Source organism: Apis dorsata, unplaced genomic scaffold (assembly GCF_000469605.1).
Source record: "Apis dorsata unplaced genomic scaffold, Apis dorsata 1.3 scaffold_1055, whole genome shotgun sequence".
In the NCBI taxonomy this organism is placed as follows: domain Eukaryota; kingdom Metazoa; phylum Arthropoda; class Insecta; order Hymenoptera; family Apidae; genus Apis; species Apis dorsata.
Window position 1 is genome coordinate 80,282 of NW_006264153.1, and position 13,114 is coordinate 93,395.

Below are 13,114 nucleotides of genomic sequence, written 5' to 3' on the forward strand. Positions count from 1 at the left end.
GTTCCAACTTGGCGCTGGTCGAGCCACGTCCTTTGAATATGCACGCGCTGTTACGATCGAAATCAGCGTAGGCGACACCGTAAAATGGTTCCTCGAACTTCAATTCAACCTGCATGCTACCCTGGCTGCAATTCAGGTACGCCTTCGTGCGATTCAGAAATATCATCGACGAGATGTCGTCCAATTTGGTTACCTTGCCGTTCAACACTGTGCTGGGCGGTAAACCTGGTTGGTATTCGATACTATTTCCCTGCGATGCATAGTTGCTCTGCGACAGCACTAGAGGAAATGCTGTACAGAGCACGGCCAGCAATTTAAGTAGCATCTGAAAATATTCACTTGAATTTATTTTAAATGTTTTTAGTATTTTAGATTTCTAAGTATGTATGTTATTATTATGTATGTATGTATATTATTAGATTTATGCACTAATATAAATTGTAATAGATCGAATAGTTTTGATGATTAAAAAAATATATTACTATAACATCATTATGTTATTATGATAATTGATATAGTATATCGATATAGTATAGTATATCCATGTACAATATTATATGTACAATATTATAATATAGTATATCGATATAATATTATCATAGTGCATCAAAAATTTATTTTAATCTTCTATTATAAAAACCTTTAAATATTACGAAAATCATCGATCTTCTATTTGTAAACATGTTGCTTCACGATCAATGTCATCCTATATGGTTATGCAATCAAGGCCCGACCACTGTCGTTGCAAATCTATCCTTTCAACGATTTCTTTTTTTCTTGAACGCTCGACACTCGAGCGCGAACAAACGGCGTAAAAATCGTATCGATCGTGAACAGTAAACGTAAGAATTCTATCCGCGAACGTAACAATCCAATTTGACATTGAAGTTTGCAACACTGTACGATAGTTTTACGCCTCGAAGGGAGATATAACGTTGGAGAACGGTCCCATAGCGTTCCAGTTAGATTAGGTTAGGTTAGGTTAAGTTATTGCTTAGGTCCGTTCTTGTTTCTATTCGTCGGAATTTTGATTCTTGGAAAGGAATGTAAAAACATGTTTGTGAAACTTGAAAACAATAGAATAAAGCATATTTTTTATTATTCAAGAAAATAATATCTGAAATAAAATTAAAAACAATAGAATAAAGCATATTTTTATTATTCAAGAAAATAATCTCTGAAATAAAATATAAGAAATATATTTATAAGTATTTTCATTTATATATTTTATTTTCTATATAAATAATATTTAAATAAAACATTAAATTTATAAATTCAATACACAATAAATTATTTAATTGTCGATAAAATTATCAAGAAATTACAATAAGATATTTTTAAAGAAATTAAAATTGAAAATTAATTTAAAGAAAGAATAGAATGTCATCTGTGACTTCAGTGACTTTTAATACATCATAAAAAATATAATATTTATAATCTTCCTATACTTAATATACTTTATTGAATGTCAAGCTAATTTTGCAAAAGTTATTTCCATGATTAACTCAATACATTTTATTATGGCTTCAAAACCCTCGGAAACAGGAATAATTAAAGGTATGGTTCATCTTGAACATCCACATCTATCTTTCAAGCAGAAAAATTTCCTACTTGATTAATTTCCAGCGTTGGAAAAATTATATAGTACATTTATTTCTCTTTTGAAGGCTATTTAAAATAAATAAATATACATGTATAATATTGATATATAAATATTATTTTTATTTTACTTTTTATGAATTTTGTGATTTTTTTATATGTATTAATGTGAATAATTATAATCTGAAAAATATTAAAACGAAATATATAGTAGAGTATTTATTCATAAATAAATATAGATGTAAAATAAACATTGAATTTGATAAGTTTCTAAAATGACTTGCAACATAAATTTTCACCACCAACAAAGAAGAATAGCTTTAACATAGTATAAAACATTTCATCGATATGTTTATTTTGATTTTTAGTCCTCTTTTTATTTTTATAGAATTTCTATCCTTAATTTTCCTAATTTTCTTGTGTTCTCCTTGCTTTATGATTCTTAGAATGAAAACTATGAAAATTTTCTCGAGCTTTCCTTACGTGTAAAAAATTTAGAAGAACTTCTCGAACATTATAATATTGTTAAGCAAAAAATTAAAATTATCTGAAAAAGAAAAATAAGAATTAAAATCCGTAAAAGTTCGAACATGCGCAAAATGAATATTGACGAAGATATGTACGTTCGTGCTACAGCATATTGATTCAGTAACCGATATCGTGAGTTCCAACAGATGTACTATGTAAGTGGAATTCAAGAAAGCGCGATGCAAGACGAAATTTCCTTGTACTTTTCACGTATTAATATTCCATGGTTAGAGTCGAAGATGGTGATAGAATTTTATACATAGGTAAGGCTAAATACGATTCTCTATAATCCTGTCACTTTGAATGGGATTAAATCGATTGTGATCACTCTTGATTTCATTTGTAATCCTGTTTTCATGTTTTCAGAATTTTCAGATTCAATTTTATAAAATTCGTATGAGAGGAAAAATTTAACGAAGAGAAACAGGATTTTATGTTTTAAAATTATTTGTATAAATTGTAATTTATTAAAGACATTAATGTTATATTATGAATATAGAAGAAAATATATTATAATAAACCTAACCTTAATTAGAATTACAATAAGTTTAACTTCATTAAATTTATTAATTATTAAATTAAGTATTACTATGTTGTAATTTAACCTAATCAAACCTTGATAGAATTACAACAAGTATGTTATAGTTAATTTCATAAATTTATTAATAATTCATCACTATGACCAATTTAATTATTCAAACAATCAATGTTTCACTGAATAAGCTTTCTTGTAAAATAATTATTGCAAAACTCATCCAATGGTTAATCATTGACAAGTGATTAAACTCAAAATATTCTTTCGTTTTTTGTCGCCATTCGTCATCCAATTCAATCAGCTAGTTGCTTACAGGAAATGGTTATGCTTGCACGTGGCGAGGTAAATTCAACTGCAATGACGACATTAATGAATCATACGCTTACAATACATCCTCTAGGAATATTGCTGTTGAACCAGCAAGAACTATCGCGAATAATCCAACATATATAGCAGTTCCAAGCAACACGTGGTCTGCTTTGTGTGCAAATCAGATCTTCCTTGATCTATATATGGCTGCTTACAAAGAAACTTACACTTGCTAATTTTAATGAAACTATTTTAATGAAAGTGGATAGATAACTGAAATAAATACGTTTATCTTTATTTGATCGTTTATAAACAAATTGTAACAAACTTTTTAAGCCATGTAATTAAATATATTATAAATAATTTTTAACAAGCGTAAAATGACTGCTAAAAACCTAACCTCAATGATTATTATTCAAAAATTAATTTACATTTTCTAACCTATCAATCAAAAATATATTAGATAACCATATATTTTTACCTACCATTATATTCAAAACTTCCAATTTTCTCTCACACTCGTATACATGTATGTAATTTTGATTCCAAGATACATAACGAAATTACAGAATCTCCATCCGAGAGGCCATTTTTCACAAGAGTGAATGTTTTATCCGCCTTAAAAGAGGCGAAAATTCCGTGGCGTTGAATGACGATCATTAAAGGATCAAATTTCTTCCGTGTTGCATTCCAAACGGATCTGAGCCGAGCAGAGTTGTATCATCCCAAGCTTTGTAATGGAAATATTGCGCAACGCGCACCAGAGGTCGCCTCGATACTTCCTTGCTCATCCGAAACTCTCTGCCAGCTCTTGTCGCGTGATGCAGCTTCGTCCAAGGAAAGTTCTGATATGGTCTGATGCACTCGCACCGTTACACGCCACGGTAATAGTCCTTTTACACAGAATCACTAACGAACCGGCACGTTTGTTACTATTTACTGGTATTCATCAAATCCTTTTGTCTTGTCGCGGTCAAAAGATTTCCGTTCTCGTCGAGCTAGCTTCTAGTTTCGTTTGATCATTTAACCGAATATTTTCGACTAGAAAAGATTTAAATAATTTGACTTTTGAAGTTTCCTCAATTCCAATGAAATTCAATTTATTCAAAGAATAATGGTTTTCAATCTTGTTTGAGATTTACTTTCGAATTCATTCGTCAAATCACTGTTTGATTTCGATATTTAAAATTTCGTTCAAAATTCACGGTAAACGTTGAATAACTGTATGGGACGATCTATGACGTAAGCCCCCCCACTACTTCTAATCATGGAAGGTGGGGGCTTCTTCTAAAACACTAGAACGAATCATTTGTTTATTTTGATCCTCGGCTCTTTTTCTCTTTCACTCATTATCTTTTTTAATTTCTTTTTATTTGCAATATATCATTCAATAAATTAATTAAATATGCTATTTCCTTCCTATACGAAAAAATCGTTAATGTATATTACTGATTATTCTTAATATAGTATATTTCTTAATATATAAAATTATTTAAATAGACTCTGTAAATAAATCGTTAAGCAGGAAATCTATTCTGTTGATTTATAGATATGGTTGCCAATTATATCTTACGAATATTCATTCAATATCCGATACCACTGTCTTCCTTTCTTCGTCGTTACTGTTATTTCAAAATACATACTATGAATTCATCTAATAGCCGATGAAGATTACATATAATGCTTATGCCATCACTTAAGTTAGCAAACTGCTGATTCATGGGAATCATGGATAATAATGACCACTGTTTCAATATGACTTTATAAATTTCATGTATACAATTTTCTCTAATGAATCTCTCAGGCTTTTATCTAAATGTTTGTAAATCATTTTGAAAAATTGAATTATGAAATTAATATTAATTTCTTTTCCTTTCTAACATTGAATTATATTCATTATACACATTAAAATAAAATTCATTGTCTAATTATTATATTCATCAATTTTTATTGATATGAATTTTTATTAAAAAAATTACAGTTTTATATATATTAAGTAATTTTCGCCTGGATTCAAATCAAAATATTTAAAAATGAATTTTTGAAATTTTTGTTATACTTACGTTTATTGCTTTAATATTTGAATTTTCTTCTCCTTGTCCCTCGATTTAGTCTCGCTATGATAATCGCATGCCTGTATGATCTGGAAATTAAATAATAATTAAAAATATAATCAATTTTTTTTACTGTATTTAATATTATAATTAATAATTTATAATTAATAATTATCACACTAAATAGAAAATATTTTAAATAACGTGAGCACGAAATATATGTTCATGAAAGCACAACTATGTTGCATAACTATGTGCATGCATCTAACCATTGCTTTTTCTTTCATCCATCGCGTGATTTCGCGATTTATTTCTACATCTAGTAAAAATATCTTCTTCGTAACGAACATAAGAAATATATTTTCTTCACTATTTCTATTTTTATTTTAAATAATTTTCACATATTTAATGTTTTCAATAATTAATATCATTCGAATAATTTTCTAGATAAGTATTCATATTTTTTTTAATGCTCAAAAGATAAAAGGCATCTGCTTAATCAAATGTCTTGAACCTATGTTTATTAATAAATGATAATTTAAATAATTTGAAAATTATATATATTCGATAAAATTATATATCTACTTATATATCTACTCTTATTTATATTAAAATTAATATGTCAAAAATTATTAATTAACAATTACTAATAACATTATTTATTATAATTATCTCATAATCATTTTGTCTAGTATTGAATTTCTTCCAATCAAATCAATTTCGTTTGTTATTTTTTTTTTTTTTTTTAACAACTTTACGAAATATTATTTTATCTATCATCTAACTATCGAGCATGTCTATGTCTAGCTAAAAGAATCGGTCGAGGTCTCGGCGAGAAGAGAGCGTACACACTACTAAGTAACATAATTACTTGCATGTGTATGAAACAGGAAACAGGCGAGGTCGATACCACGTGATTTTTCATCTCGCTAAATCATCCACAAATAAAGGGGAATAATTAAAAAAAGTTGTTATACCTAAACAACTATATTTAACATCAATTAAAATTTTCATTTTTTTATTTTATTCTCTATACTTTTTTTCTTTCAATTTTTTTTAAATGAAACGAAAATAAGTGTAATAGAAATTTTTTGTTTTATATGGGATCACAAATTGTTCGTTGCATATAAAAAAATTTTAAAAAAATAATAAAATAATAAAATAATAAAAAAAAATTATTTAAAAAAAATAATAAAAATAATAAAAATTTTAAAAAAATTTACAAAAATGCGCATATGCAATATTTATTTAATAAATTATTTTATAATATATTAATGTTTTGCATAATCAACATCAGTCTGAATATTATTAATTTTAATACGATTTTAAAAATCTTAAAATATATACGGAAATAGAAAAAAAAAATGTTTAGAAAATACGAATCGAGAAATGTGAATATAGCGGACCAGTCATGTTTTCTTATTACGCAGTGAAAGTTTGTTAGGTTATGAAGAGTAGTATTATGCGAGAAAGGAAGAGGAAAATTTTACGAAGATATACACGGGAATGGACGAAAATTTTCAGAAAATGAGAATCAGGAAATATGAATATAGCGGATCAGTCATGTTGACAGGTTTTCTTATTACGCAGTGAAAGTTTGTTAGGTTATGAAGAGTAGTATTATGCGAGAGAGAAAGAGAAAAATTTTACGAAGATATAGAGGAAATTTTTGAAGTGAAATATATATATAAGTCTTGGGAATCTCTAAGGGAATATATCAAGAAGAATTCGAAAGCATATGTTCAAAAATCTAAAAGAGCATCAAAAGTTTTTAGTTTCTAAAATATAGAAAGCGTTAGACTGGTTCCATATTTGAAACTTCCAAGGTTTTGTAACAGAATAAAATTCGAACTTTTATTTTAGAAGAGTGTTAAAATATTATAAATATATAATATTTTTAAATTTTTTATTATTTATTAAATAGTAGATACTTGGGACTATTGTATTTTTAAAAGACAGAAAAATCATTATAAATATTATAGAATATAACCTCATTTTTGATTTCGTTAAGAATCAGTAATAAAACATTTAACATTTCTTACTGATTAATTATGTAATTGAAATAGAATTTACATTTTTATTAAAACACATTTTTCAAATATTTTATAATACATTGAATATTTATTTAAATTGTTAATATTTTGATATATGTATATTTTATATTCATATATTTTAAAATATCTAAAAAATAAGTAATTATTTTATAAACTTTAAAATTTCAATTAGAGAGTCATAATAGATTTGCACAACAATAATTTCAATAATGGAGGAACACTCTGGAAAGGAAAGTTACTGACTCCTGGTCAGTTCCTCTCTAGTTTTCTTCACTTCCACTTTACCCATACTTGTTTACGTAATGAAAAAATAAATTTTAAACAAACATATTTTTCTTCACGTTTCAATGAACTATACTATCTCCTTTGATCATATTTTTAATCATACTATATAAAATTCAATAATTAAAAAATTTATAACACTTTTAATATATAAAAATGATTTATAAAACAATTTATATAATTATTTAATTATAAAAATATTTGATCATTTGATTTGTCAATTCTTTATCATGAAGATCATCATGAAGATAAAGCTTAATAACAATGAGTTATTCATAGGAAAAGTGTTTAGCTACCTGCACGCAACTGGATGGAACGAAATCGTCTTGTCGATCACGTTCTGAGTCGTCGAATCGGGTGGAGTTGTCGAGTCTACACGTATTTTTCGTGTAAGAGACGCGTACGTGTTCGTAATTGGTAATTTGAACAAGGAATGTTGTGACACACCTTTTCCACGATTGTTTCTTCTCGATGGTGTGACGCATCACTTTTTCTCGATATATCTATTCCATTCCATTTTCTATCTTTTATTAATTTCTTTATTCGTATATATCTTATCTTATCTTATCTCTTTCGCATATCTTTTATCTGCTGTCTTTGAACTCGATATTGTTCAATTTTAAAATTTGAAATTTTTAGCGATTTTCACTTTATTAAAAATTTACTTCATATATCTATGCTTTTTTATTTTTAACTTTTGTTTTTGTTCATATCACCTATTTTTCAAATCTATGTATGCAAAACGAAACCACTTACAATATTGCTTCGGTGACAGACGTAAAATTATTTCTACCATTTTTTGAAATTACTTCGACCTAGCAACTTCCTGTTTTTTTTTTTTTTAGATATTGTGTCATGAAATAATCGAACATATATATCCATTCTATTTCTCATAATCAATCTAAATTATTTTTTCTCATTTTTCTTAAAAAATAAATAAATCAAAAATATTGGTAAATTCTTAGTAACTTTTAAGTAAAATCTAACTTAACTTAATCTTTCTTAGACGCGTCAAAATCTCCATGCTATTGTCAAGGAACTACTACTAGTAGTGTAGAGACATTACGTTTATTTACTTTCTAATTCGTTCAAGTTCGACTAAGATCGTCTAAATTCGTGCTCGAAACGTGAAATCTAGTCAAGTCGAAATATAACTATTGCGCATCTAATATGCGTGTATAATTTTTTTTTTGTATGAGAATATAAGAGAGATATTAAATCTTTTTTCTATTTTTAAAACGTTTGAGACAAAAAGAATAAATTTTACGTAATGATTGAAAATCTTCAGTATAATGATTCGATAAAAATGAATATGCAGATTACATGCCAAATCATCGCATCATTCTAAAGAATAGTTGTTCGATAATCATCTGTAGAATTTTTTATATAATCTTTTATATAATAATCTTATAATTTATCTTATTTTTTATTTTCTATTTTCTTTTTCATTATGTTTTTATACATTTTATTTTCTGTTGTGCAAATTTCGCATCAATTTACTAATATATTTTTTATTAAAAAAAAATAACCTTAAATACTGTGCAATTGTATTTGGGAAATTTCGCTTGAAATGCTTTTCAAAGTTTGATAAAAAGAAACGGAGAATAGGATTTTGAAAGCTTTATGAGAATTTTTGAAGGACGTTTTAAAAGAGAAGCAACAAGGTTTATTGCCTTTTTTTCATATGTTAAAAAAAATGTTTTATTTTAACAAATGTTTAGACATATTTCTTATCTTTGTTTTTTTATTTTAATAAATTTTTATAATCATTTTAAAGTTACATTTTAAGAATAAAATTAAAATATATATATAAAAAAAACTCATATATTCCATTATTTTTTTCAAATCAAATAACATACATACAAAGATAATTTTTTAAAATTACGTAATTTTATAAAAATTACAGAATTTTCTTTTCAGAATTACAGAAATAATTATGTGTAAAGATCAATACTAGATATATCATAATTTGCAAATTGAATTGTATTTTTCTTCCTGTGTTTATGCGTAAATGTTGTTGAGATTATCTTTTTCAGACCTCATTTTAAGATTGTTGCCGTTATGAATACCGTAGGAACACGCGAGCCATTTCCACGCCAATCAAAAGAAGAAACGGATTCCCATGATAAAAATATTGATTCAAGAGAATGAAAAAAAAAAAAAAAAAAAAAAAAAAAAAATAGTGAACGCGTAACGAGAATGACGTTAATAGCCGGCCAGGTTGAAAGTCTAGGAGACAGGCATCGAGCCTTTAAAGTCGAACCAGTATCCGAAGGAGACAACATTGTCGTCTCGTTGCGCAAACACTCTACTTTCACTAGCCACGCACACGCGAAACTCTGGCTTGTGCATGCGCCATGTGCCCTTGTACGATGCACGTTAAGAATCAATCGAAATGTGTCAAGAAGAGATTTTATGTAACTTGTTTCAAGTTGTTCCTTGCAATTTTCTTATATTGGTGATCGATTTTGTATTATTTGTTTTATTAATTGTTGAAAAAAATAATTAATAGAAATATAAATTAGAATGAAATAATATCAAAAATTTATCGTGCTCGTAATTTCTAACCTTTTATACGGTTACATTTGTAGAATATCCTGCAGATGTGATTATCGATATCATGATATAAGTTTAGCACTCTTAATGGTTTTAACACTTTTATTATTATTTATATGGCTGAGAATTTTACATTTTTATCTTCTAATTTATCAAGAGGTGAGAATGAACTCTTACTTTGAGATAGAATCTTTAATTTTATAATAAAACACATATAATAAAACATTTTACGGATGTCATTACAAAATATTAAGTTTTAATCTATCATAGTAAAATATTATATAATTGTTTTTTTAAATTAACAATATAGTTAAAATTTGAAGTCTTTGAAATTTTATATAAAAAATATAAGTTATTATACATAAATGATAGGAAAGAATTTGAATTTATTTATACAAAAAATTTTACAACTTATTTTGTAAATATTTTATATCATTTCTTTTCATTTAACAGTCATACATTATGTAAAACATTATGTAAAATAAAATTTTGTGAATAAACAATAAAACTTTTACATCTTGTTAAAAAGTTAGAAATAAAACAAATTGGCTTTTTCTTATATATAACATTAACATACTATACTTCTAGAATTATTAAAAAGATTACCATCTCAAATTTTTATATGTATATGTTATTATATTATATATATATTATATATTTTTATTTTTTTATTTATATCTATTGTAAATTATAAATAAATACGTATAAGTAAAATTATAAGTAAATAGATGAAAAATAAAATTAATATAACTTAAATACATCCTATTATATCTATTATGCAACACATTTATATAAATATATAATTAATATTACAAAATTAAATTAAATTTATAAAAGAAAAAATAATAACATAATAATAAATAAATAATTAAGTTGGAAATTATAAATTATATTAATTATATAATTATATTATTTTTTATTCATTTTATATTTTTTCATAAAAAGATAGATTCTGCATAACTGGTAATTCAAGATTAGAAACTAGTTGCAATTTAGTTGCAATATGAACATGAACATTCGAGATGTGTGAACATCATACTTTAAAATAATATTCTTATTATTTTAAATAGTAAAATGTTTTCAAAACAATAATTATAATTCATTGAATAATAATTAACTAAAAATAAAAAGAAAAAAAAACAGAAAACGATAAAATTAAAAATTAAAAATATTAATTTTTTTAAATATTTTTCAAACTATTTATCAATGTTTTACTATTTTATCGTAATAATAATTATATTAATTTTCATTTACATCATTAAACATTTTCATTACAACAAACATTTTTTTTTTATATTAATTTTTTTATCGATAGATTCTTAATATTTTTTTTCACATGATTCTTAATATTAAACATAATTTTATCCCATATATATATACGTAATATTCATAATATTTGTAATGTAAAATATACGAATTTTTACCATATTAAGAGGATTATTAAAAATCGAAGGTTGCAGTGAAAGTTTCACTTGCTACGAAATCCAGTATTTATATTCGAATTAAATTATCATTTGAATCCAGTTCTTAAAATATTATGTAAAACATATTTCTCTTAACATTGCACATTATATATTCATTTATATTAATATATTTTTATATTTTAGAAATATATTTTATTATCATTATTTATTGTATAATTAATATATAAATTAAATAAATGAAAATATGTGAAACTTTTAAAATAACTTTCATTTTTTATTTCGCTTCATTAAAACAGTTAAACAGTTTAGTAGAAATTATACAATTTAGATTCTAAAAAAATCGTTTAAGATTACTATCACGGAAATATGAAACAATCCATCGTATATTAGTTATAACTTTTAACAATTAGTCATTGTGAAGATACATGTTCTTGAAATGAATTTTAATTTTATAGAAATTCGTTTTCTAGAAATCTCAAAACATTCTCAACATTCAATCTCAACATTTATTGCATTTAAATCAATTTTAAATAAAAGAATAATTATATGGATAATATTTTTTTTTATTCTCATGGATATAAAAATTTGCTTCATTTAAAAAAACAAATATTTTTTTTCAGTTAAATAACGATAACAGAAATGATTATTCTTTAAAAATAGAACTTCTTATCTTTGTCGTACCTGACGTAAGACGAGAAATATGACAAAACACTAAGCTAAAACAACTGTTTATGAAATAGACTTATGAATTAGAAAAATGAATAATAAAATATTGAATATTTTTAATAAAATAAAGTATGTGACAAATTACGTTTTAAATTTTTTATAATATTATATTTAATGCGAAACTTAATGAATATTAAGTTCAAAAAACAATTATTTTATTAAAAATTTTTAAAAATTCAATATTTTATTATTCACTATTTTATGACATTTTATTTAAAATAATTTATTTTAATTAATAGTATTATAAAAATAAAAGATAATTATCTGATTAGTATAGATATATAATTTTGAATATAAATAAATGCATAAGATTTAATTGAATGCATAAATTCACTTTTAATTCTTTTCACTTTCAAATATACGATAGACTTCAAAAATAAAATGAATTATTAATCTTATCCCGATAAGAAATATAAGTATGGAATCCTTGCTATGCAATACCATCTGAAATTGCAGAAAATACATAGGCGTAGGATCTTAAGCTCTTGTGTGATCATTATTTAGACCATCATCATTACACACCATCATATTTATCATCATGTATAATTCAATGCAAATCAATTCGATACATGAAAAACAAACAATATCATCATTCATAACAATCGTTAGTAAATCTTGATAACATTCTAAGATCATGTTTTCATTCATAATATTAATCATAATTGTATTATAATTACACTATTAATTTTATCAAAATTATGCGTTAAATTTTATTTTCCAAATGTTCAAAAATTTTAAGATTCATAAATGATTTTTATAGTAGGTGCATCAGAAAGGCTACTTTTAAACTAAAAATATTATTTTTAATATAATTACAAAAAAATAAGATTTTATATAAAATTATAATTAATTTCAGCTTTCTTGAATAATTATTAATTTTAAAATATACATATATTTCAATAAATTTTACATTCTGATTTATTTAATTGCTAACAATATTTCATTAATGACGATGGAGACCATTATAATAAGATTTTGTCAAGGGATTAAATTTCTAATTAATTTTACAAGCAATATTTTATTCTAAAAGTTAACAAAAAAAAAAAA

The 13,114-nt window shown here is 24.6% G+C and overlaps 1 protein-coding gene across 6 annotated transcripts in view; it reads right to left on the reverse strand.

Annotated features, from left to right (window-relative positions):
• Nucleotides 1-13,114, reverse strand: part of LOC102678320 — a 20,263-nt gene that overhangs the window by 5,098 nt on the left and 2,051 nt on the right. For 2 of the 6 annotated variants that reach the window (XM_006624377.2, XM_006624376.2), the window contains exons 2-3: nucleotides 5,035-5,114; nucleotides 1-325 (exon numbers count right to left, since the gene is read on the reverse strand). The exon at nucleotides 1-325 ends at the window's left edge or, in 1 of these variants, runs on beyond it. In XM_006624377.2, the coding sequence (XP_006624440.1) occupies nucleotides 1-325 (325 nt within the window). In that variant the 5' untranslated portion in view covers nucleotides 5,035-5,114. Of the gene's footprint in view, nucleotides 326-5,034; nucleotides 5,115-5,294; nucleotides 5,413-5,778; nucleotides 5,856-7,657; nucleotides 7,887-13,114 lie in introns of those variants that run through there. The other 4 variants (XM_031514541.1, XM_031514543.1, XM_031514542.1 and 1 more) reach the window with 4 other exon arrangements.